General features: G+C 30.9%; 2 protein-coding genes across 2 annotated transcripts; one reads left to right on the top strand and one right to left on the bottom strand.

The window, feature by feature from the left end:
- Positions 1 to 8,463: 8,463 nt before the first annotated feature.
- LOC7459239 (uncharacterized) lies at positions 8,464 to 9,702 on the bottom strand. The gene has a single exon (XM_002325891.4). It carries the CDS (start codon positions 9,361 to 9,363, stop codon positions 8,680 to 8,682), a length of 684 nt encoding a protein of 227 aa, XP_002325927.1. The 5' UTR covers positions 9,364 to 9,702; the 3' UTR covers positions 8,464 to 8,679.
- A 12,156-nt stretch (positions 9,703 to 21,858) lies between these two features.
- Positions 21,859 to 25,893, top strand: LOC7455236 (uncharacterized). Its single transcript, XM_002325450.4, has 8 exons — positions 21,859 to 22,151; positions 22,424 to 22,481; positions 22,547 to 22,649; positions 22,951 to 24,060; positions 24,474 to 24,536; positions 24,627 to 24,847; positions 25,194 to 25,285; positions 25,521 to 25,893. The coding sequence occupies exons 2-8, from the start codon at positions 22,434 to 22,436 to the stop codon at positions 25,630 to 25,632; spliced, it is 1,749 nt and encodes a 582-aa protein (XP_002325486.1). The 5' UTR covers positions 21,859 to 22,151; positions 22,424 to 22,433; the 3' UTR covers positions 25,633 to 25,893.
- Positions 25,894 to 27,266: the final 1,373 nt, after the last annotated feature.

Here is a 27,266-nt window from a genome sequence, read left to right on the forward strand (position 1 = left end):
CAATCATCCTACAATCTAAATCTCATACCGAAACTTATAACTGTGCTAGAAACAAAAGGAAATCTAGCTAGGAGCCTATTCCTACTATACTTGTAACAAAACTGTAATTAAATATAATGTGTGCATAATCTCATAATTAAAGTATACATGATCCGGATTTGATGAAATAAGGAATTAGGAGTTTAGGGAATGTGGAAGGGCGACTTCGAACAGAATATTTAGTATACGCATTTTTAATTAGTTATGGGATGATCGTCAAAAATGCAAATATTTTTATTTTTATTTTTATTTTTGTATTTGATTCAAAATAAAAAAAATTTAGAAGCTAGTTCATGTATAGCGATTTTGTATGGTATGTTTTAGGAGTTAATCAAGCATGGTGTTTTAGGAGTTTTCTTTGGTTTTTTTTTTTTTGGAGATATTTTTTTTGTGTGCCACTTTTATATATCTATAGCATCAATAATACATATCCAAATTTGTATTTTTTATTCTAAATAAAAATATTTTTACTAATAGGTTTTTTTTATCTATTAGAACTGGGTTGCTAAATTTATCAATCTTGTACATTTTATTCTTCAACTTTTTCACTTGTTATTTTGGCCCTTCACCACCAACTTGGGCAATCTTCTAGACTATCTTCATGTATATCTTCTTGTATTTTGGATTTTTTTTTTCTTGATTTTGTACGGGGTCAAAAATAGGTAACAACAATATCATTCGATTTAATTCTAATAGTATAGGTGTCTTGGGACATGTTTCCATTATGTCACACTCCTATCAGACCTTTTTCGAATTTCTAAGTCAGAATTTAATCTTGATATTGGGTTGCGTGACCAAGTAATTATAAGATTTAGACAAGAGTAGATCTATTAGGGTTATCTTCTAAGAGTGTATAAACTCTTTGTAAGCATAAAATTCAGCAGTCATTGAATAATATCTTTCTAGATTTCAGCTTGTGTGTGAGAGTGATTCTTACATTCTCTTGTTCTTGAAAGAAGTGATTCTTGCATTCTCTTGTTCTTGAAAGAAATAAACTGACTTATCAAAGATTAATTGGCTTCGTAACATCATTCAATTCAATTCCAATAGTGCTAGTATCTTGGGACAAGTTTTCATTGTGTCACACTCCTATCAGATCTCTTTCGGCTTTTAGGATCATATTTCAATCTTGATTGTGGATTGTGTGAACACATAATCATGAGATTTAGTTCATCATGATAGATCCATTAGCGTTATTCTCTAAGAGTATTTAAACTCTTTGGAAGCCAAAAATTCAGCAGTCATTAAATAATATCATTTTAAATTTTTAGTTTATACATGAGAGTGATTCCTGCGTGAACACAAATTTTATTTTATTTTTGTATTTGATTCAAAATGAAAATTGTTGAGCAAAAATTTTCAAACTAATAATAATAATAATTTAGACGAATTGTTATTCGTGCAGCCTTGCTTCTAGAAAATGAATGAATTGTCGTAGGTCACATTTTCCATGCAAATAAAGAAAATACTATATTTTATGAATTTGACTGGGAAAAAGAGAGAATATAATGTTGTGATATTCCTGACAGAGAAGAAAACAAGCACGCTAATGTTTGGAGTTGCGTTTCAAACAGGGTTGACTAATTGTTTTTAAAAATAAAAATTTAAAATTAATTTTATTATTATTTTAATACGTTGATATTAAAAATAATTTTAAAAAAATAAAAAATATATTATTTTAATATATTTTTAAAAATAATATTTTAAAAAATAACTACTATTACACTCATAAACACCTCAACTACTACAAGTCTATTCCATGTTGATCAAAACTCTCAAGGAATGGTCGAATGGTTGCACTCAGAAGGCATATATGTGTGCTCTATGTAATTGGGTTTTAGATTTAAAAAATATATTTTTAAAATTATCATGGGAAAGGAATATAGGAAATTAAATGAATTTTTTAGAGTGTATTTGAACTTACGATAAAAATTACTGTTCAAAATATTTTTTATTTATAAATACATTAAAATCATATTTTTTTTATCTTTTAAATTTTATTTTTTACATTATCACATCAAACCAATCTAAAAACATCAAAAAAAAATATTTATTTTAAATAATAAAAATTATTTTTTCTTAAAAATACAATTAAACCACAAAAATAAACCCATTTTTACTCAGTCAATGAAATATTTCCACCTACCAGAAAGAAAGAAGGACATGACTCATGTGCAGAGACTGAGAGAGGTCAAGAGCTCATAGCATCCTTTGACTAAGAGAGAACTGGAGAGCGATGTTAGCAGTCAACCATCTCTTTTCAATGGGAAGACTCATCTGTAATGTTGACTTTTGTAGCCAGCTTATTTGACAGGCAAGGTGGACGTAGCTGCTGTCTGAAAACGTGGTTTACTCTATATTTTTAAAAAATTTAATAGTTTTTTTTTAAATAATTCTTTTATGTTTTTAGATAATTTTAACTCGTAAATATCAAAAATAATTTTTTAAAAATAAAAAAAAAATTATTTTAATATATTTCCGAGTAAAAAACATTTTAAACTCAAATCACTATCATTCTTTCAGCACCTTATAATATAATATGATGGTCCAATTACGGTATGTTTGGTTTTTCCAAAAATAATTTGAAAGAACAAAATTTTCCATTAAACGACATGTCCGGACATCCTGATGAAGACAATACAGAGAATTTCACAATATGTTTTAGGAAATTAAATAAGAACTCTCTCGAAGAAAGTGATGGTGTTAACTTGAATGAAGAAAAATTTTCGGAATCGTGGAAAATGCCAAATGGGATGCTTTTCATAAATGGTCCCAATTTAAGAGAAGAAATTAATGCTAGTCATTTAAAAAAAAAAAATCTTTCCTCTCAACATGTAACACATTAACTCAAACCTCCTTTGCTCACCCAAAAATAAAAATAAATTCCTAACTAGTTTTTCGGTAACAAAAATTTATATATTCCGGGCATCCTAGTTGTTGGGCCTGAATCCTGGCCCTTCTAGCTCTCCCTCGCTCACTCTAACTCATTTAAGGTTGTTTAATACCTATTCAGACACACTTTTCAATGTATTTTTAAAAAAAATTAAGAAGTTGTACATCATCCACCGATATACGCACGCAAATTATATGTGCAAACACAAGACTACCACACACATATGCACCTCCATGCATCCAAATGTAAATCAAAGTGTGTGTGTGTGTTAGACTAGTGAATATTTAGTTTATCATCATAAAAGTATGTTAAATAAAAGATGTTCAACAAAAATCTAGAGTGTATACATGTTTCAAACTATAATCATGTAAAATAATAACTCATGACAAACATATTTTCAACACAAATATAATAATAGAATACTAGCATGCATACTAAGCATATATCCAAACTTACAATTGATAATAATAGAATACTAGCATGCATACTAATGATACACACACATGCATACTTAAATTAAAATATAAAAAAATACTTACTTGTTGGAGCATTTTAAAATAATGAGACTTTTATTGATGAATCATATGTCCTTGAGGCTTTATTGCTTCTAACTTGTGCAATTAGAATATTTGCAATATATCTTTCAAGATTTCAATACCACCATCTTAGTTTAGATGCACTTCTAAGCAGAGTCTTTGAATCAAAATAAAAGAACTCAAATATCTCTCAACAAAGTATGAACATAAGCTCTAGATTTGGAAGAAAAAACCAAAGCATTAAAAAGAATAAAATCACTAAAAATGAGGTGAGAAAGAGTGGAAAAATCTAAAAAATTCAAGTTAGAAACTATTCATTCAACCTTCTTTTTATAGTAAATTTTAGAAGTTAAAAGGTTGAAGAATTAATTCATATCATTGTCAAACTTTTATTAGCCACCATATATCAATAATTAAATCTAGAAAAACTAAAGGGCTCTTTGAGATTAATTTCTCATCCACCATAATTTGCTTAAATCATGTAAATTAAAATAAGTTTCTAACAATGCCCTATATGAATGAAAATTGTCTCACCAGTTTGAAAATGACTCAAAGATTTGTTGAGAGATACTGATTTGGTAGATTGCTACATCAGGATACGTAGTTTTTTACTTTAAACTTTTATTAGTTAAATACTAGTGGATTTACTTGACTAAATACTGAACGCGATGTCTTGAACTATTCAGTCTTTTATGTAATTTAAGACAATAGTACTCACTTAGCTCTCTACCTAAAGATTTCTTTTAGTTCTCACTATTGTATTTATTTTGGCCCTAAACAACTCTTGAATTCATGTGTGTTTTAGATAATTCAACCTCTATCAAAATTCTCAAAGAAACGACCATATTTCACACTCATGTAGATGATTTTTTATTAAAAGTATTTTGTTATACTCCACTTGGTGTATCAAGATATGAAAATCATTAAGAGCTCAGCTCACCCTTTATCACGTACCAACTAACATTTATTTCATCATAAGAATAAGCAGGAAATAATAATTTTCTAGTGCTACTAAGAATTTTGTATTACTTAATTTTCTATTTGAACCTAGATCTTAGGATCTCCAATCAACTAGGTATGATTACCATCATTACACTCTTTTATCTTTTAAAGGCTTTAAGCTCATTTCCCTCAATGAATTATACATAAGCTCTCTCGACAAACCTTTGGTTAGCAGATTCGCAATATTTTCCTTTGACTTTATATAGTCAATAAAAATAATTTTATCTAAGAGCAAGTGATTAACGATATTATTTCTACGATATATATGTCTAGACTTACCATTATACGTACTACTTTATGCCTTTCTAATTATTGACTGACTATCGCAATGGACGTAAATAGTTGGCACTGGTTCTGACCAACATGGAATATCCTTTAAGAAATTTTAAATCCATTCGGTTTCTTCTCCATCTTTATCAAAAGCAATACACTCTAGCTACATAGTGGATCTAACGATATGCATTTGTTTGGAGGATTTTCTTGACACAATTGTTCCATCAAGTATGAAGATATATGCACTTATGGATTTTAAATCCTTAGTGTTGGATATTCAATTAGCATTAGTATACCTTTCTAGTATTGTTGGGTAACCAATTTAGTATAGTTCATAGTTCAAGGTGTACCTCAATTACTTGAATGCTATTTTTGTTGCCTTCTAATAATCCATACTTGGATTACTTGTAATTTTACTCGGTTTACTAAATAAGTACGAAATATCAAGCTTTATGTTGTTTCCTGTATCTTTCATATATGTTTATATGTTGTTTGTTGTTGATTATATCTTGAAATGGACGGGAAGCTAAATCCACCAGAACTGATGATTCTAAAGTTGTTACAAGTTTTATCAAGTCTAATATATTCTCTAGGTTTGGAATTCCAAGAAATCTAATAAGTGATTAAGGAACTCACTTTTACAGTCAAATTATGGAGACTTTGCTAAAAAAGTATCACGTAACCCAGAAGTTTTCAACAGCTTATCATCTACGAGCTAGTGGACAAGTAGAAATGTTTCATATTGGCTTAGCTCTAATTAGTGTTTTTACATATTTGTCATAAAATATTTTTTTTATTTTTTTACTCATTTTCAGTATCTAAATATTATTTTTTGTTGAAAAAACTATCCAGCCCCGCAGCAAAGCACGAGTACATAGACTAGTATTTACTATAGCACAAGAAGATGAATATATTCTATTGATGAAATTAAATGAGCAGCATAGGCAAGATAAACAGGTTTAATACCATTATCTCTTCAGAATAATTTTTGCACGTGTCCTCCCCTGCGTCTATGGCCTTTGGATATTTATACACCCTTGATGACAAGAATCGTATGGTCTTACTTATCAACCCTATACGAGGTCGTACTGATTGATACCTGGAGGTTGTAACATTGCGAACATGCCATTATTCCCCTCAACCCAACAAGTTATGGATCACCTCCTTGGTGGGCCGGGCCTGAAATATTTGCTTGGGCAATTATGGTTGACTAGACATATTGTTGGGGGTTGGGCTTTGGCCTAACTAGTGTTGACTGGACATCTTGTGCAGAAATTTTAGATAAACATCAAATTTGAGAAAACAAATGAAACAACTGCAGAAATTAAGAAGGAGAAATTAAAAAACTCTGTTTTTGAAATAGGATCAATTTGAGTTTGATGCATGAGTTGCACAAATCTGAGTTGGACCTTTGTTGGATGTTTACAAATTTGGTAGGGTTTGTTTTTCAAAATATTTTTTTACTCGAAAATACATCAAAATAATATATTTTTTATTTTAAAAAATTATTTTTTACATCAACAGCATAATAAAAACAATTTAAAAATGGGTTGAAATATTTTTCCCTACCTACCCAATTTAGTTCGCAAAGAAAAAGGGTTGAACATTTGTCTCAAATTTAAATTCAATTCTCAAAACTTTAATTATTTTTTGCATCAACCGATTAAATTTAAAAAATAAATAAATGATAAGAATAAAAATAAAAATAAAAGGACTAAAAAAACCTAGATAAATCACTGTACAATACCATTACAATATATAGTAACTCCCCTCTAATACTAAAATGATTTTGTCACACCCTTTGTTTTTTTTTTCCAATATATCATGTTTTAGTCTTCAAAAGAAGAACGCTTTATATATATATATATATATATATATATATATATATATTAAGAAAGTCACAGGCTATATTATAAATCATACACAGTTTGTAATCTAAAATCATGAGATTTGTGCATTATTGTAGAACCTAATTGTGCTACAGTGATTTTTACTCATTATCAAGAGTATATTATAATGTAAAAGACAGAATAAAAAACAAAAAAAGCTCTAAAATGGTTTCCAAGCTTTTTAACTTTTGCTTGCTAACGCGGACCTCCTCATGCTGACATTTTCCACCGCCCAAACTGGGCCCCAAGCCACCGCATGTGTTAAGCACTAATTGTTCCATCCATGATTTTTTCCTTTTTATCTTTCACCATGCTAAAATCAATGGTGTTGTCAGAGCTTCACTTCACGCTGGTTCTTATACACACCAAACACATCCTATTATTTTTAAATATATTAAAATAAAAAAATATTTATTTTTTTTAAAATATTTTTAACATCAACACATTAAAACAATATAAAAACTGAAAAAATTTATTTTAAACAAAAATAAAATATTTTAAATTTTTTAGGAACGTGATTTGCACTATATTCTCAAACACTTTCTTAATCTTTTACCTTGCAAAAACATAAGTTCAATATTTGCCAAAATTTTAATTTTGATCATCAAAGTCTTAATTTTTTAAATTAATAAAAATAAATTTTATTTTTTCAAATCAACTATCAACTAACACTAAATTTCATTTTCAACATCAAAATATCCTCATAGCTAGCTAACCACAACAAACCTTCAAATCTAATCTAAACAGAAACTCAACGTTGAAGATTCAACTGAAAAAACAAAAAGCAAAAAAAAACATTAAAAAACAAAAAAAAAACAAGGGGCTAGAATTTTTCCCTACCCATCTAATTTAGTCCGTGATCTAGAAAAAAAAAAGGGGTTAAACATGTTTCGAATTCAAATTCAATCCCCAAAACACTAGCATCAACCTGCACCAAAATATTTTCTGGACATCGCACGTTCCCTTACTTAGGCAACCGGAATACACTATCAAGTCCGATTTCAAATCAACACGACATGAAAAGAATTAAATTGAAAAAAAATCAAGTAATTAAAATAAAAATAAAAATAAATAAACTAGATAAATCATTGCATAATACCATTACAATTTATAGCGATATCCCCTCTAGTGTTAGTGTTACAGTGATTTTGTGACACCCTTAATTTTTATTTTTATTTCACAAACATAACGTAAAAGACAGTAAAATTTTCAATTCATTGAAGGAAGATAATCCTTATCTTCGTTAGATAAAGCACCTGCCACTTTTTTCGTTACCAAACCACACACAATGACGTGTGTGGTTATTTTTTAAAGTAATTTTTATTTGAAAATATATTAAAATAATATTTTTTATTTTAAAAAATTATTTTTGATATCAGCGCATCAAAATAATCTAAAAATACCAAAAAATATTAATTTAAAAAAAAATCATTTTTTTCCAAAAATACTTTTGAAACATAAAAATAAAAAAACACGGTGTAAACCATTGTCAATTTTTTTTAAAAAAATATTATTTTAATATATTTCTAAATAAAAACAACCGTTATCACATTTTCATTCATGATTTTTCTTTCACCATACTAAAATTATACAAGATTTTGATTTTTTACTATAAATATTTCGCAAAATGATTGTTTTTTAAAATATTTATTATTTAATTTATTAAAATAATATTATTTTTATTTTTGTAAAGATCATTCTTTTGATTTCAAGCCATTTAATTAAAATACAAACAATTGATTTCAATTCCTAGAACATCTATGGAACAAAAAAATGAAAGAAAAACAGAAGAAATTCTTTCATGGATCATGTCCCATGACTGCAAGTAGTCTAATGGATCCAACCTCCAAGCCAGTTTTCACTAAGGGAATCATAAAAAAACAAGACTAATGTTAAGTCAAAAAAAAAAAATTGAACAAACAATCTCTTGTTACAATTGACTAATCATAATTGATTTTAAATGTATAAATCATTTACATCATAAACCATCACTCTTAATTACCAATGGTTTATGTGTCAGATAATCGAAACGCCACCGTTTCCAGTCTCATAGCCCTTGCGACAACCAGCAATTCTTGAACTGAGACCTGGCTGTCTCCCTGAAACTCTGTACCTTCATCAAACAAAAATGAGTGCAGCACAGGCCCAAACCAGGCCCAGCCCCAACCCTGCTTGTCTTCAGCAAGTAGCAGACAGGCCCACAATCCACTCCTCTCCCTTGCACCACGATCCCCCATGCCCTGGTAATCGCATCTTCCTCCTCCTCTTCACCGTCCTCCAGTTTCTCCACAAAAATCACCCCATCAGGCAACTGGGTCTCTCTCTTTTCCCATCTCTCCATCAAACCTGGCCATTTCTCCTCCGCCACCTCCTTCTCCGTCTTCAGCACCGTCATTCCACCGCTTTCCTCCGCGTATACATGGACCAAAAGAGGCGCTTCCCTTAAGTTGTTGACAATCTCCACCACAGAATCCCTCATCCATTGTTCAACCTTCTCATATAAAACTGCAGATTTCTTGTTTCCATCAGAAGAATCGGCTGTCTTTACAATTCCCGGCGTTGTAATACTCTTCATTGACATCGAGACCCTCCCTCTTCTAAATCTTGCACCATCACACAAGTTGCTGGATATCTTGACATTACATGGCCACAGATGGGCATTCTTGACGGGATTATTTCCAGAAAACCGGCAAAGACCATTCCCTTCAAGCCGAATGCCCGCTGATGCCATCTATGTATGGAGACGGCAAAGAATAGAGAAGAGAGGATAAAACAATCGCACAATACCTCAAGCCCAACAACGGTTGATGATGATGATGATGATGATGATGGGATTTGTGAGGAGCTTGAATTGTAATTTGTTGGTAAGAGGGGCGTTAGCAGTGTTGTATGGCAACTGGGACAATTATAGGCATTTACTCTCCGTATCAGAGTTGAAGTCCACGAGAAGGAAAAGGTCAGGCAAGAAAAGATCTGTGGACGGTCAAGATTGGTGTGAGAAGTGCAAGCAAGAAGGGTTCAAGAACCTGCTCACGTAAAACTTCCGTATTCTATTGCTAATGTCATTGGTTGTTGCCTTCTCTTATAAAGACCATGTCCACGAAGGCTCCTGTCATGTCCACTCGTTTCCACCTCAGAATCTAATCCTCTGCCTACAAACCACTGAGATCTAATTGCAACCCTCTTGGCTGTCGCAGTTAAATTGGAAACTAAAATCTCCTTTGTTTTTTGTATTTTAAAAATATTTTTGAAAAAAAAATAATTTTTTTATTCTTTTTAAATTAATTTTTTTGATTTTTCAAGACCGTTTTGATATATTGATATCAAAAATAATTTTTAAAAATAAAAATAATATTATTTTAATATATTTCCGAGCGAAAAAAACTTTGTAAATCAACTGTTACTAAATAGCGAATAACACTACATTTTTTTTTTGTTATCTCTCTCATAATAATAATTATAGATTTTTTTTATTTAATCCAGTTTTTCTTAGTAGTATAATTGATAAAGAAATTGTTTTATTTGTAAAGATGATAAAAAAGATAAATTTTTTTTGGGAGTAAATGGTTTTTATTATGTATAAAACAAGAACATAAAAGTATTTCGTCATAAAAATTGGCTAAAAAAAGGATAAATAAATGCTTTTATTATGTGTTATCTTTCTCAAGACGAGAAGTGAAGGGTCATGATAGGATGAGTGTAGTTGCTGATTCTGCTAACGGCTGTAGGAAATAAACAAAGGCTAAAAACCAACAATTGCGTGTTTGGGAGATGTTTAATAATCACGTGGTGCACACAAAATCTAACAGGCAATTATAGGCAGTGATTTTAATCAGGACCGTTCGATTTCAAAAAAGATAGGAATGCAACGTGGAGAATGTGGCAGTATGGGATGGGAGGCACGCTGGCACGTGGTAGTCTTGCTGCAATTGCATGCAGCATTAATGCTAACACACGCCCATTGGCTCCCTCACCAACCACATCAATCAATTCTTGACACTAGGAATGCCAAGTCATTAACGCTTATTTGGCAACTTAAACATGACGAGCACTTTTTTTTTTTTTTTTCCTTTCTTTTCTTTTCTCAATAACTATTTTTTTAAATGAGAAATCCTGGGGTAACGCTCTCTCTCATATATATAGTTTATAATACTTTATAAACTAAATTAAAAACATGAAAACTTATTCAATGAAAAGTTTTGAAATAATATAAGTTTTTCATTATAATTGAAATAATATCTAAAATGCCCTTATAACTTTTATATCTTTTTTCTTTCTCAGGGGTGAGGCAAAAAAACTGAAAAACCGATTAAACCGAGAAAACTAGAAAACAATAACCGAAAAAACCGAATCATGAAAAAAAACCTATTAAAATTTTGAAAAAACCGAGCCAAACCGGAAAAAACCAAGCCAAAACCGTTTTGAACCGGTTTTTTCCTAAAAAACCGAACCGGTCGGTTTGAACCGGTTTCGGTTCGGTTCGGTTATTTTTTTTATAAAAACCAAACCAAACCGAGCAAAAAATGATCACCCCTACTTTTACCATAGTTTTTTTCAAATCAAAACCCAATTTTTATCTGGAACTTGTAATTTCCAAATCCTCTTCCAGGTATAATTTGATAAAAGAAAATTAATTTTATTTACAAGAATATTTATCCAAAGTATTCTTATATATTAGAAAAAAAACAAAATCAATAACAACTCCTAATTAAATTGTAACTTAAAAACACAAATAAAAAAATCAGTCTTAATCTTATATTTTTATGATACAAACATCACTAATCTATCATTGAAATAGTAAAAGTAAACAAAAAATATAAAGAGAAGCAGAAGATGTATTGCAACGGTACCAACTCATCCACACATTCTTCACCACCGCCTAACCCATCCACGTCACCATTTAGCCGCGCCTTCTTCTCCGCCCTATTAAATTTATTTAGTACATGGAGTGATTATAATAACTATTATAATTTAAAATATTTTTTTATTTTTAAAAAATTAATTTTAGTATTATCACATTAAAACGATTTAAAAATATAAAAAAATTAATAAAAAAAATTAAAATTTAAAAAATACAATTTAAACCACATTTCTAAAATCACACTCCGTACATTTAAGCCACGACAACACCTAGTTATGCCTTCTTTTTTACCGTCTAAAACCAACCATTTGAATTGCAACAACACCCAGACCAACACAACCCAACCACCAAATGCCTCCTAGTTTTGTCTTTTTCTCTACCACCGTAACAACAAAACTAGCATGAAAACCAATAGGAACGCTTCACAACACAACAACCATCACTCTCCGACCACCAATAGCCACCATCCAAACCTCTATCCAACCCAAACCAATCCAACTCCTCACCGCCGACCAAACACTCACATATAAAATCACAGTATCTAATTTTAATTGTAGCATATTTACCGTGCTCAAACTTTAAGAGATTTAAGGTAATTTTTCCCTACTAAAAAGAAACTTTAGTATTCTAGTAGTAACTAGCACTTCATATTCCATTTATTTCAATCAAAATAATATGTGATATTTGATAATCACGTATAAAAGTTGATATATATTTTTATAAATATTTTTTATTTTTTTAAATTATTTAAATCATATTAAATTTAATATGATCATAAATTATTACGTGTGACTCTAATTAAATAGATAGAGTGCATGTTTATTATACTTTTAGATTACTATACTTTTTTTCTTCTTTACATTTAGATGAGACAATTAACCAATTTACATTATACTTATAAGAAATTATAATTTCACTCTGTGAAATCTTATCTTCAAAAAAATCAATTAATCTCAATTTACAACATTTAAGCTTTATATTAGCAAATAAATTTTTTCCTAAACATAACATACAAGAAGCAAAAAATAAAAATAAAAATAAATTATACAAACAACTAAAAAGGCTCGGTCATTTAGTGTGATCTTCTTCATATTGATTACAACAATGTACTCTGTTTTTTTTTTAATTAATCACTTGAGTTTTTTAATTTTTAATTTGATCCTTTTACACTAGATTAATTTAGGCTTAGACTTTGTGATTAGTTTTTGTTGGCTTGTATGAGGTTGTCACGATGTCGGCAAACAAACTTAACACTCAGTTGATGCTCAATTTGACAAAACTGATTTCAATATAGTTTATTCAAAACAATATAAAACTTAGAGGTCAAATTGAAACTTAAACACAATTTTCAACCCATTTCCAAGAAAAGTCATGGACCAAAAGGAAAGAATTGATGGTGCGTGTGATACACGCACCAGCATATGGTGGAAGCCCATCGTGTCTAGGTAACACATGGGCCTTTCATTGGACTATGAAGGTAGTCTTAACCGATGCCATTAGAATTATCTTAGTGTTGAATTCTTGTTAGGGCGACGCATGTATTGAGGAGAGGTCTGGTGTAGCATCACTGATCTTTTTTTTTTCTTTTCCTTTCTCTTTTCTCTCTCCTTACATTAGCTTTCGTGACTTACTCTCTCAAAATTAGAATAGAGGGTTATTAATTTGTTATGACGTCAAATTTGATCCTTATTATTTTGATTGTTATTTTTAGCAACAATTTATTTGTAATAACCCCAATTTTACTTACAGGATATTTCATTTCTAAATTATCATTGAAAATACAGGGAATTTTACACACACACACATTTTTACTGAAATTTCAGCAAAGTTTTCTTTATATTTTTCAATACCAAGTTATCAACTCAATTAATTTTCACAACTTGCAAATAAAATTTCTCTCATCATACAAGACTTCCATATTTATATATTATCATCAATATAAGAACAACTTCTTCTCTTCCCTCCATATTTCCTCAAAGATATCAGTTATTATATTATTTTAAAAAATATCTCAAGTAATGGAACGATTAACTTAATTATGACATAAATCCAAACACATATTCATTTTAATAAAAATCGAACCTGAAGCTTAATCTGCATAATTACAATCATATGTTTTCAAAAGAAACTAATTAAGATAGGCCATCCATATTTAATTTAGATTCATATATTTCTTAGTTACAAAATTATATTACATAGCAAAATATGCATTAGATACACAAACTACAAAAGCAATATCCACTACTTGTCATGTCCTTGTGAAGCACCTGAAATTTATATAATACTCAGCATAATTAGTTTATACACAAAGAATATTTACTAATATTATTACTATTACTTATATTTATGTAATTATTCTTAACTCAAGCAAATTACATAGTTTAAGAGCACAATATCATCTCTCACCAAACTGACATTTGTTTTGTTTCTATATGAATAGATTTCTCCAATTACCCATTAACCAGAGCACTATTTTCATAAACTAGTTTCTCTATTTACCTATTAATTAAAGAATTATCCAATTAACTAGGGAACCAAAATCTCTATTTGCCCATTAACTATGACACTGATCTCATTAACCATGGACCTAACATCTTCGTCTATCCATTAACTAGGACACTAATTCTATTAACTAGAGTAACTAGTTCCTCAATTGTCAATTAATCAAGGCATTAGTTCCATTTACTAAGGTAACTAGTTTCTTCAACAATTTATCGTTTATCAAATAGGATTACTATATATTCAAGGAAGAATTACAAACATAATTAAATAATGCTGAAGTTTTAAAGTGACCACCACCTTCCTGAATTCTGGGTGCATAAATTGATCCCCTGCAGCTGGGTAGGTCTTAGAGGTGATCATTTTCGGTTCCGTTCGGTTTTTACCTAAAAAATAACAAAACCGAATTTAAAAAAAAAAACCAAAACTGAACTCTAACCGGTTCCGGTTCAATTATTTTAGAGAAAAAACCAAAACCCAATCAATTGGCTCGGTTTTTTTCGGTTTGGTTCAATTATTAATTTTAGTTCAGCTTGGTTTTTAATTTCAGTTCGGTTCGGTTTTTTGGTTTCAGGCTTATGAAACCAAAACTGAACCGGTCGGTTTTTTTAAATATTCTAATATGTTTTTTTCACGGTTCGGTTTTTTCGGTTATTTTTTCAGTTTTCTCGGTTTAATCGGTTTTTCTGGTTTTTTTTCTCACCCCTAATGGGTCCTGCGGTCTTTTTTGTACCAAGAGGAACAATATCATGTACTATTCTTATCGCAACATAAAAAATTGTTTAGCCAAGTTTAGTTCCACCTTCCCTCGATTTTTAATTTGTATTTGCAGTTTTATAACTCTGTCTTAAATAGGACCAGTTTCATAGGAAAGATATCATCCCTCACTTCTACTTATTCTATTTTGTTTTCATTTTCAAGTCCTAAATCTGACTAGGAGTTGGACAACGAAGTTGTCCAGTTTTCAAGTTTCTTCCTTTTGAGATAGAACGAACTATTTCATTTATTTTTCTCACCATTCAATGCAATTGTTTCTCCTATACGTTATTTATAACGTCATTTACCCTATCATCCTAATAATCAACAAAACTTTTTCTCACTTCTAAAAATAACCAAAACTCTTATTAAAAACACATCCACTTTCTCTATATTCCTTCATTTATAATATTTAAACATAACACAAAAATCTCCATAATTCCTAATTTTTTGAAATGTTCTTAACACAAAGTTCAACTAACTTTCAATTACAATTTAAAGCACAAAAAAATATATTTCTTTTCCATCCATTCTTTACATCTAACCATAGTTTTTAAACCCGACCCGGTGGTCGACCCGGTATAATGATCGGGTCACGGGTCAGATGGGTTGACCCGGGTCAACCCAAAATAATAAAAAAAAAATAAGAAAAGATATTGGAATTTAAGATCCTTGTTTTATTTATGATTTACACAACACGCAAATAGAGAAATAAATTCTAAGCTTAACTACAAAAAGCTAGAGAGATAAAGGAAGAAAAATCCAACATTCCCTTCTCTATTTTGAATTTTCAATGATGGATTCGCTTTTGTAGAGTACAACTTCACTTTTTTGCTTCCCCAGCTCTCTACGTCTTCTTCTTCTTCAACTACCATGCCAACAGGACTCCAGATCGCACACGGCAGTTATACTGCTGGGGATGAAAGCATCGATGAACCAAGCCACAAAGAAAAAGCGAGATTCTCCCCCCCACTTATTTCAGCCTTTTGTGTGTGTATTGACAATATTGTACTTTCTTTTACAGTTTTTTGTTTTTGTTCCAGACCACAAAAACACCAGTGGTTTTGTTGTGTTTTTCTCTCTAATCTTCCCCACTCTTCACCCTCAAAACCCTTTCTTTGCAAACGTGCGCTGATTTTCACCACAAAAACCCTTAACCCACACCCACACCCACACCCATGTCTGCACCAATCAAAACCGGATCGTCGCCATCACCACAAGATCTGACCCCCCTCTAAACAACCGCTCAACAAACTCTCCCTGCAACACAAACACATCCATCCAACCATCCCATGGCGTCTGCCACCACCACCCGACATGCATCTCTCTCCCCATTGCAACTATCTTCTCTTTTTTTTGCAATTGATGGCTTTGCAGATTGAAGAGTTTGGGCTTTCTATCTGAACGGTGACGTTTTAATTATATATATAAAAGTCGGGTCTCATCTGGGTTTACCCGGGTCTTACGGGTCCCGGGTCAACCCTCCGGGTCGACCGGGTTTTTCTAGGCCAAATCCCTAGCTGATTTTTCCTTAAACCCGGCCCGGTTCCAGCCCCGGGTCAGCCGGGTCCCGGGTCGACCCGCCGGGCCGGGCCGGGTTTTAAAACTATGCATCTAACACATGCTAAAGTAGACATAATCAAACAATATTCATACATTGATTTGAATTTTCTTCAATTTGGTCCCTTTATGCTTGACAGGCCCGACATTAATACCCTTTGAAACCCTAAGATTTGTTTTTTCATTTGTTTATTATTTTGAGTTGTTTTCATCCATTTTCATCCCAATTACATTAAACAAAGCCAAATTCTCATTCCCTTAATTTTATTCATGAACCCTAACTTGAAATTTGCAATTTACACTTCAATTTCTAATTGTAATCAATTTAAGTGTTGTAGTCAAGTTTAAAACCCCGTAAGTGGTCATAAAATGAGTTTCGATCCTCAACTAGTCAAAAATTTTCCGACACTCCCTCTTTACTCCCCTTGGCCAACCCTTCACCACCCAAAATTTCCCAATTTATTTCACTTTTTCTCCTTTAATCCTTGTCTAAGAATTGTTCCCTCACTATCTAACCTAACTCTTACTCAAATCCTTTTAATTTTGTTGCATTTTCTCTCAATTTTTGGGGAAAAAAGATATGAAAACCCTCCACCTCTTTTCTTCTCTTTGATGCCAATTAATGGAGAGAAACAGTTGGGGTCTTATAGTCATATTTCTAGGTAATTACACATTGATCTTTTATATTAGTTATTTTTTTGTCCCAATCTTTTTTTTTTCTAACACTTGTGCTATATACTCTTTTGTTTCCTTTAATTTCATCTCTTGTCATTTAACTATATATCTTTGATTTAATTTAATCCATTTCATCTTTGGGTTAATATTTTAATATTCAAAATTTTAACCAAGGTTTAACATTAATTTTCAATTTAATCTTTTAATTTTGAGTTGGTTAGGAATTGAGCTTTTAATTTCTTTCAGTTTGCTTTTCATGGATCTATCTCAGTCTTATGACTCGGACATGGATTTAGCATGTTCACCCAGGTTTACTTTGGTCATTTTGTTTTCGTCATTTTTGTTGATTGATATTATTTTTTCTTAATTTCATCATTCTATATTTAGTTGTTTGTGAATTGACTTCATAATCTTTTTCCAGTTTGGTTTCTATTGAGTGATCCTAGTCTCAAAATTCAGTTGATGAATTTAGTAGGCTGGACCGGGTTGACTCAAGATGGTTTTTTATCCTTTTTTAATTGATTCTTTTTTTTATTTTGTCCTTCAACATTGGGTTAGTTGAGAATTAAACATTATAATTTTTTTTTCAATATGGTCTATAAATCGAATCACAATTGTTTTAAAAAAACACGTTAGCAGTGTCTAAATATTATTTTTTTATTGTTAAAAAGTATTAGCCCGAAACGCGGTAAAGCACAGGTCACCTATCTAGTATCAACCTAAAAGAGCTACACATTAAAATTGAAAACTTTTTGAATAAAATTAAGCATTGTAGAATATTATTAAGATTAAATTTTATTTTTCAAACATTGATTGTAAATTCTATTTTATCTATACCTTACAAATCATATAATGTTGTGGATAATAATATTATATTTTAGGCTACCTCATCAATAAAATGCATTGGTATTAATATATAGCAATCCATTACTCATTTAACTTTATTTTTTTTATTAATTTCCTCCCCTCTTACCTTTTGTTTTCTTTTAATGTGAGTTCGATTTTGTCAAATATTAGTTGACTTAATTTAGGTGACATGATAACTAATATTCCTTTTATTTTTTTTATCATATAAACTTCAGTATGCCTTTTTATCTATTTTCTACCAAACTAGTGTACCATTTAATTAATTAATTAATTAATTATTATTATAAGAGTCAATTATACCTGGCATTTTGAATTGGTGGTTCTATTGTGAGTGTCTCTAAATATCATGCATAATAGAACTTTTGGAGTCTTTTTTTTGTTTGAAATTCAAAGATCCATTTGTTAGTAGCCATGAAGTTATATTCCGATCCTTATTGTAAGATGTCTTTATACCAACTAAAATCATGCATCTTTTTACATTTGAGGTTTGATAAGAGTTCTGAATTTTTATCTTTAAGGTGTAAATGATCACTTATAAAGGTTTTGGACATAGCTTAAATTAAAGATGCAACAACATCTTTAATGGATTCGTCCTTATGGTTTAAGATTTGGCTTCCTTTTGATTATATCTTTACATATTTGTAAATAAACTCATGGTTAAATTGAGTAAGTAGATTATCCCACCATCCTTTTATATGACATGTAAAACTAGCTACAAGTAACTCAATTATATCTTTATCACAAATACTTGTCTGGGTTTTATAGGTATTAGATACCATGGTCATTTGTTAGAGTAAACTAATGATTTGATACTCAACTAATCCATCTTTGTTCCATTCATAAATAGGGTTAAAGTTGTATTTGTTTTGGATAATTATGGGTTTTTCTTCTAAATATATTTAAGGCAATGGGTCTTGGGTAATACATTTCAGAAGAAGATGGTTCTTATTTGAGTTTGTTTATTTTGAGTTCCTTTTCATCGGAAGATAAACTTGGAATATTTAGGATATTGTTATTCTTACTAAACTAGGTAAAATTAAGATGATTCTTAATTTCTTTGGAGAATTTTGATGAGATCTCATAAGGTTTGAGAATAGGTCTTAAAACAACTAGAGTTTTAGAAACAACAGTATCTGAATGACTCAAAGAAATTTTTATATTCGTCAATTGGTCCTTCAAATACTAAACAAATTTATTAGTATAATTATTTTGTTTTAAGATCTTTCAAATATCACTAGACTTAACATCTTCATGTTCTCTTTTCATTTTGAAAGGATTTCTAATTAAAAAAGTTTCTTTAAAAGGAATCTTAATTTATGTAGATGGAAGATATATAACTTTAATCTTATAACCTATACCAGTTTTTCAATTTCTAGTCTGTATATAGATACAAATTTCATTTAAAAATGACAGTCTATATAATTTTCTAAAACATAAATTTAAAACCATTCAAAAACAATTATATGAAATGCATGGGTTTTCATAAAATCATAATATTGTTCTTGAATTTTAGTTTTAGTTTTAGAAAAAAATTGGAAAAACCACCTTTTTTTCAAAATTATTTTGAGAATAAAAATCATTTCTTAAAAATTCTTTATTGAAAAAATCCTTTTAAAGCATATCGAGTTCCCTATTTGTAGGTTTTGTTTCTAGGAAGGAAACCTGAAAGGTTGTAGGAGACATGTTTGCTAATTTTTGTCTAACCGTAGAAGCAACATTTTAGACTTAAAAAAGGTTGTGGTATATGTTTTGAATTATTTATTCCTTTGAGATTAATATTTTAGGTTGTGGTCATCCTTATGAATGGTTAAACTTTATAAGGACTAACTTTTAGATAAGAAATTAGGTTCTATCTTATAAGATTGGCTTATGGATAAGGAATTAAAGGCTCTAGACTTATTATCTCCATCACAATCATGACTTGAATCAGTTTTAAAGTTGGTTGAATGTCTAGCAAAAGTTATAAAGTATGAGAACATAAAAAAATATATGTTTGGTTTAATTAACAAGTTAATCCTATAAGATAATAATTGAACCAACAATCTTATTGTCTTCTTAGATTTATTATTAAGACCACTCCTATAGGTTTAGACCTGTCTATTTAAAACATAAAAAAATAAAAATAAAAATGAACTTATGATTCATCCTTGTCCCATGATCATAGACTTTGATACTAGTTTTGAGTGTGTGTGTGTGTTCTCTTGTAATTTTAAAAAATCCAAAAAATTATACAAAATATTGACGAGAATTCCACACGAGTTGAAAATTTAAATAAGGATGATGGTGTGGTTGTTAACTTAGGATTGCTATTATTAAATGAAAAGTAATCCATGAATTGGCTTTTAGTTGGGTAGTTAGTGAAAATGCAATTATAAGAAGCCGAGCAAACACCTATCATATAACCAAGATCAATTTATATAACATTAACATAACTAACTAGTCAGTTGTTTACATCTTGTTTGAAACAAAATCATATGCTAAATTGAATTCATAAGTAAATTTGAATTTAATTGATAACCTATTATAATTTTTATGTTTGAAATAAAATATTATACTACATAATTTAATTCAATTATATTGTTTAGAATACTTGTGAAAATAAATTTAACTAGCAATCTTGAATAATTTTTTCTTAATTTAGAAATCATTTTTGTTAGAGAAATCATTTCTTTTTGTTACAATGACCCTTATATATTTTTTTTAAAATGACATGAAATATAAGTATTTTAAAGAATCTATGAATAGACCTATCTGAGTTGGAGTAACAATATGTAAAATTGTATAGTGAGCTAGGATTGACTATGATAGCAATCCAATAAATGATTTTAGTTGGGTGATAGACTTTATCTATTGTTACTTAAACTAATAAATAGGAGTTTATAGTTATACCAATTTTGTTCCATATACTAGCTATAATTTTAAATACTACTTATTTATTTATATTTAATTTATACCTATTCATGGATCAATCAACCATCATCCACACATGTTATAAAAAAAAAAAATGAGAAGAAAAAACCATCATCCACACATAATTGGCAGGCAAAACAAAAAATAAAGGAAAAAAAAAAGACAAGTAAAGATTAAGGAAAAAACCAAAAAAAAATAAAGAAAAAGGAAATGAAATATTAATAGCATAATTTATGAGATACAAGAATAACTTCAAGAGGATTGATCGAGCCTGTTTGAGAGTGTGATTGCGGTTGCTTTTCAAAGTGCTTTTCGTGCCGAAATGCATTAAAATGATGTTTTTTTTAAAAAAAAATTATTTTTGAGATCAGCGCATCAAAACGATTTAAAACATATAAAAAAAATATTTTTTAACAAAAATAATTTTGAAGTTTTGGGAAACGCAATTTGCACTGCGTTCCCAAACGGAGTAAAAAAAAGAAAGAATATTGTATTGCCAAAGGTTTTTGAAATAAAAGAAAGAGGTGTATGAACAAGAGAAAACAAAAATAGGATTTTCATTAGCATGCAAGTGTTTTTAAAATATTATTTTTAACATTAATTTCAAGATAAATTACGGTAATAAATTCAAGGGTCTCCCATTTGATTGATTTATTTTTGTATACTTTTTTATAAATTCAATTCCATTTAAAATTCAAATTAATATCCTCAAAAGAATTCAAACAAAAACACTTATTCAATCATCTAAATTAAATTAAATTCACATGGTTTTAAACAAACTGTTTGGTATTGTGTTTCAAATGAGAATGAGATAAAATTAAAAAAAAATTATTTAAAAATTATTTTTTTATTTATGGATTGTTTTGATGTGATGATATTAAAAATAATTTTTTAAAATTATTATTATAATATCTTTTTAAATAAAAAATAATTTAAAAAATATTTGTTATCATAATTTTAAAAATCGTATTAAAAAAAAAGAAAAAAAAAGAAGCAGGAGGTGATAACAATGGGGGAATAATGTGGGGCCCAAACAAAAATCCCTCCAAACATTGTTTTTGAATTTGAAAGGAGAAAAACGAATCTCCAAGCCCCCAAACCTCCCTCCCTCACGTTGTTAGCGTCAAAAACTCCTTAAAAAAATAAATAAAAAGGAAGCTCGACTCCTCCATGTCTTCTAGCACTTGAAATCAGACAAGAAATAAGCAAAAGCAAGCGCGCTCTCTTTCTCTCTCCCTCTCTGTAAATTCAAATCACTAACACTTTTCAAAACATATCTTGCCACCCCTCCTCCTCTTTCTGAAACCCTAACTCGCTTCCAATCTCTCTCAAATCCTACTAAAAGTAGATACAGATACCCTTTTTAAAGAAATCAAGATTTGGCTTAGCGGGTAGGGAATCTTTTATTACCATTTCTTTATTTTTGCCTTTTGTTTTAAGGTTTAGCGGTAAATTTCTTGATTTTTAATTGGGTTTCAAGATTAATTTTTTAAAAAAGTTTTGATGCTAGAGATCTTAATTGAATAGGGTTTCCAAGAATTTTTTTCTTTTTGATTTCGGCTTACGTCTTTGTTGTTAAAAGTCTTAAATTGGGTTTCAAGTTTTTACCTTTTTTCCTTTTGGTTCATGATTTTGGTACTAAAAGTCTTGAATTTTGAATTAGGTTTAAGCTAATGGAAGATCGAGGAGGGGATACAGGGAGGTCCAGATCTGATTCCAAGGTTGGTTTCTCTCTTTCTTTGGTGCTTTTGAGAAGTTTTATGTTCCTGATTCTGGGTTGTTTTAGTTGGCTGGTGAGAAGCGGGCTAGTGGTGAATTGGGAGAGAAATCAGAAGTTGCTCGAAAAAAGATTAAAATGCGTAATCTTGAATCTGTGCTGAGGTTTGAAGGTAAGATTTTATTAATATGTAACTTTTTTTGCTGCTGTTAGGTATTTTGATATTGAAATTTGTGCGTATCTGGGATGTCAGAATGCAGCTATGTACAAGTACAATAGACAAATCTGTTCACTAGTAATACTTGTTAGCAGAACAAGACCAACAAGAAACATTTAATTGAAAACAAATTGCAATGCCTGGACACGTAGAATGGTACTTTAGTTCCACTGTAGATTAACTTGTTGTGGCCCGTTGAACTTCCAATATAAACATCATTTTAAAGCTTTGTTTTTTCTACTTGATAATGGCACAGAAGTAAGCAGCAATCACTTGAAAAACAAAGAAGACGACGACCGCTTTCAGTTTACTGAAAAGATGTCCCAAGTCACCAATGTTCCAGTAACCTTGGACTTCAATGCTTATCGAGCAGAAAGAAGTGGAAGGACCGCATTATCAGTTGAGGTCACTGCTGCCTCTAAGCCACTGGATCTCAGTAATGAAGCTTGCATTGCTAATCATTTGGTGAGAAAGGATATGGCAGAACATGCTGAGAATTGTAATGAAGTCCCATTGCTCAAGAAGCATGAGAGCAAACATGACAATAAATGCGCAACCTCTGTTGGCTTTGGCTTGGATCTGAATGCACAGGATGATAGCTCTGTGAACCAGGAACCATTCCACACTCAGAAAGATCATGAGAAGACAAGAGATATTTCTGAGTGTGGGAGTACTACTGGTCCAGTGCAGGAAAAGGATCCATTAAGAATGTGGAAAGAAATGAAGCAAAACGGTTTTCTGTCATCTTCATATGGAGGGATTTCAATTCAAAGTGGTTTTATGACATCTTCTCATGGAGGGATACCAATGGCAAAGCAACGTGGGAGGAAACCCAAGGATGATGTTCTCAAGGAAAAGATGGAACTTGCAAAGAGAGAGCAGGTGGATAGGTTTACCAAGATTGCTGCTCCAAGTGGATTGCTAAATGGCTTGAACCCTGGGATCATAAACCATGTGAGAAATAAAAAGCAGGTCCATTCCATAATAGAGGCTTTGGTAAGGTCTGAAAAACTCGAAAATGGCTGTCTTGAAAGCAAACAAGCATATCTAAAATCTGGAACTAAAGAAAACAATAGTATGAGTGATTCTGGAATACATCGACTCAGTTTTTCTCATGGAAATGGGAGTTCAACTTCTTTATTTGGGAGCAAGCAAACAAGAGGGTACCCTATATCCAACGGGGAGGGTGACTCCAGCATGGTAGACATGGTACATGACAGAAATTTTGTTTCACACTCAGCTGCCAGTGAGAATGATGGATTGACATTGAAGTTGTCTTCATCAACTAACGCCTTGGAGGAATCTAGAACTGTTCTGAATGAGGAATCAGCAAACAACGCAAGTGTTTCTTGTCTTTCTGTGAAAGGTGTGTTTAACTTTTTTTTAGAAGGAATTGACAATTTAATAATTGGATATTTATATGTGAAACTGCGGTAGATAGGAATTGCAAGACACTAAGCGTGTTTGAGATTGTAGAGTTTATTTTTCGAAGTATTTTTTGCTTGGAAATATTTTAAAATAATATCTTTTTATATTTTAAAATTTATTTTTGACATTATCATATTAAAACAATAAAAAAACACTAAAAAATAATTTAAAACAAATTAAATTAAATTTTTTTCAAAAACATGGTTAAACTACAAAAACAAACACAATCTAAATGAATTGTGTATCTTTATAGAATTTAGGGTATTGCTATTTATCACGACATTGAAGTTACACGACAAACTGAAAGCCAAGAACATCTTAGCTGAAAGTACTTTGTTTTTGTACTTTCAGCTGCTACTGTTTCTTCTCAATGGTTGGAACTTCTTCATCAAGACATTAGAGGACGGATAGCAGGTAATGCTTTATAATGTGAATGGTTGTTGAATATTATTTAGTATGGTACATGATGTCCATATGTTAATAAACCATCTCCTGTACTTTCAGCATTGCGCCGAAGTAGGAAGAGAGTCCGAGCAGTGATAACTACTGAGTTACCATTTTTAATATCAAAAGAGTTCTCAGCTATTGAAGTGGACGGTGCTTATACTATGAAAAGTTCTTCAGAAGTAGTGTCCAATAATGCAACAGCTGCCATGCATCAAGCAAGATGGAGAGCATTGTTTGATCAGTTGGACAGTGCACTTTCTGAAGAAGAGAAACAACTTGTAAGTGTGATTGGAAAGACAAGTGCAATAGGAGAAGACTTTTCTTTCTTTCTCATGCTACAAAATTCTACTAGTAATATAGAGATGTGTGTGTGTGAATTTGACTCTCAGTGATTCCATGGTGATTTGCGATGGTTTGGTATCAACTTATATCTGACCAGACTAATTCATTTGCCTGAATACGCTAGACAGTTTCTGAATACAAAAGTTGTTTCTTACTTGTAATAGGATTTCCTTTCTTAAAATAAATCTTCTTCTGCAGAGCTTATGATAGTATAGAAAATTCATTTTTTTAATCCAATTTCTTTCATTAGCTTATTTAGGTGCTTTCTGGTTTGAATTTCAGGAAACTTGGTTGAGCCAAGTAAAGGAAATGCAAGTGCACTGTGATCAGGGGCTGCAACATTTGCACTATAATGCAATTTTAGGTTACCCCAGGTAAATTACTACGCCGTTATACCTTTGTCAAACTTGTGGCAGGATCTGGTATAGTATCTTAAATTGCATGATTGAGCTCATATTATGGATGATGAATTATGATGACTGAAGAGACATTATCATTTATCATCATTATAAACAATTTGTTTCGTCAACATTCTTTTATTCATGCCTCACCATGTGGCAAATATTCTGCAAGTTACTTCATAATTATGCAGTTTTCTTCAATGTGCAGAACTGAGAAAGCAGATAGCTCGCAGAAGGAATTGGCTGTTAGAGCTGCTGCAGCTTCCATCTATTCAACCTGCAATTTCCTGAGTTCGAAGGAGAATGTATCTTGTTTCTGATCTTATTAACCGAAGTGTCTTCCTCCTATCTCTAATGGTGTTGAATTCTAAAATATTAGCAAACAACTGATCAGTTCTTTAATCTTTGCAAAGCTATGCTGGATGGCAAGCTATATAACATCAAGTTGAGCCCCCATTTTTCTCTCTCTTTTTTTTTCTTTTCAAAAAGTAGCCAGAATCATTGTTGTGGTAGATTGTTATAAACTCTAGTTGATAAAGGAAGTTGCTGAGAAATAATAAATCGACTATCAGGTTCTTTGATGTGTTTTTCTCATGGCTCAGTTCCCAGTGTAGCATGAAATTGGATCTCTTTGTTCATGAAACAGTGCTCTTACCCTTTTTTCGTGCTTTTATTTTTTCTTCTCTTGTTTTCTTTGATTTTTAGAACAGTGCACATTAGAAAAGGCACTTTAGTTGCATCTCGGTTTTGGTTTTGTTTGTTTTTGCGTTTTAAAAATGTTTCAAAAAATCTTTAGTGTTTGTTGTATTTGAAAGCCCAGCTAAACCGCTTTGGCACACCTAGTAAGTGAAGAGTGCTTTTCATTTTGTTGTTGATATTCATCTTTACCAAATCATCTGATGTTTTGTTCTAGAACTAGACAACATAGAACACTTCCTCTCTGTGGAAAGCTTACTCCCTAAGATGAAAAAAATTGCATGTAAGCCAAGACTGTCCTCTTGGTTTTCATGTATCCACTGCAGCTCAGTCTTGCTTCAAGGGATGGTAACAGGAAATAGTGAAGACTCTTCCCATTGAACAGGTCTTCCTCTTTTCTCACGCATGGATGGTCAAGCATAACCCGCTCATCTCTGAGAATCAGGACATGGAGCATGTTCAATTCATTCAACGCTCCCTGATTGGTTTGAAGAATTTATGTCAGAAAACATCGTTTGACTGTAGTGAAGAATCCAGCTGCAGTTTCATGCTACCTTTGCAGTGGATGGTACAGGTCTGGGCTGGGGGTTGGCTTTTTATAATACAGTTATTCTGAGTTTCCATGGTATAGATAAATTTTTTAAAAAGTTTTTAACCCATCTTTAAGAATACCTAGAAGCCCTAATGTAGAAAAATTGAAGTGCTATAAACATTAAAATCTCCAAATCACCTGAATTCTCACCAAAATCCTTACTCTGTCTTTTTTTTTCAAGCCCAAACAATGCTTAGGTCATGTTTTCTAGTACAAACAGTCTTTGCATGATGTTTTTTCTGGTAATGGATGAGGTTAGCTTATGCTAAAGCATGTCTTAAATAATTTCAGATTGACAAAACTACACTATTTTTTGCGTCCTTAATGCTTCATCATGAGCTTATTTTATCTATTGACGACAATTTTTAAGATTTATTCTTTGTCAATAATTTCATATCTCAATATCAATGTCTTGATTTAGACAAAAGAAGAAGCAATCTTTCTCCATAAAGACTGTTTTTGGATCAAATCTCACCCCTTGAAAACCATAAATGCACCTTTTTAATGAATGTGGTTCAACAAAAATGGTAGGAAAAAAAGAAGAAACAACATGTAGATCTGGATAGTTTGGTTTTCATAGTGTCAAACCATCTAGGTGGTGGCCAATGGTAAGAGCTTTGGACCAAGAGGTTTGTTCCATTTGTAGTCTCAGATTCGAGCCCTGTG

This window comes from Populus trichocarpa, chromosome 19 (assembly GCF_000002775.5).
Source record: "Populus trichocarpa isolate Nisqually-1 chromosome 19, P.trichocarpa_v4.1, whole genome shotgun sequence".
Taxonomy (NCBI): domain Eukaryota; kingdom Viridiplantae; phylum Streptophyta; class Magnoliopsida; order Malpighiales; family Salicaceae; genus Populus; species Populus trichocarpa.

Coding starts and splice junctions, on each gene's coding strand:
- LOC7459239 (XM_002325891.4), bottom strand. CDS start 9,363: ATGGCATCAGCGGGCATTCGGCTTGAAGGGAATGGTCTTTGCCGGTTT.
- LOC7455236 (XM_002325450.4), top strand. CDS start 22,434: ATGGAAGATCGAGGAGGGGATACAGGGAGGTCCAGATCTGATTCCAAG. Junction 22,650..22,950: donor ATCTGTGCTGAGGTTTGAAG/GTAAGATTTTAT, acceptor ATAATGGCACAG/AAGTAAGCAGCAATCACTTG. Junction 25,286..25,520: donor GCAATTTTAGGTTACCCCAG/GTAAATTACTAC, acceptor TTCAATGTGCAG/AACTGAGAAAGCAGATAGCT.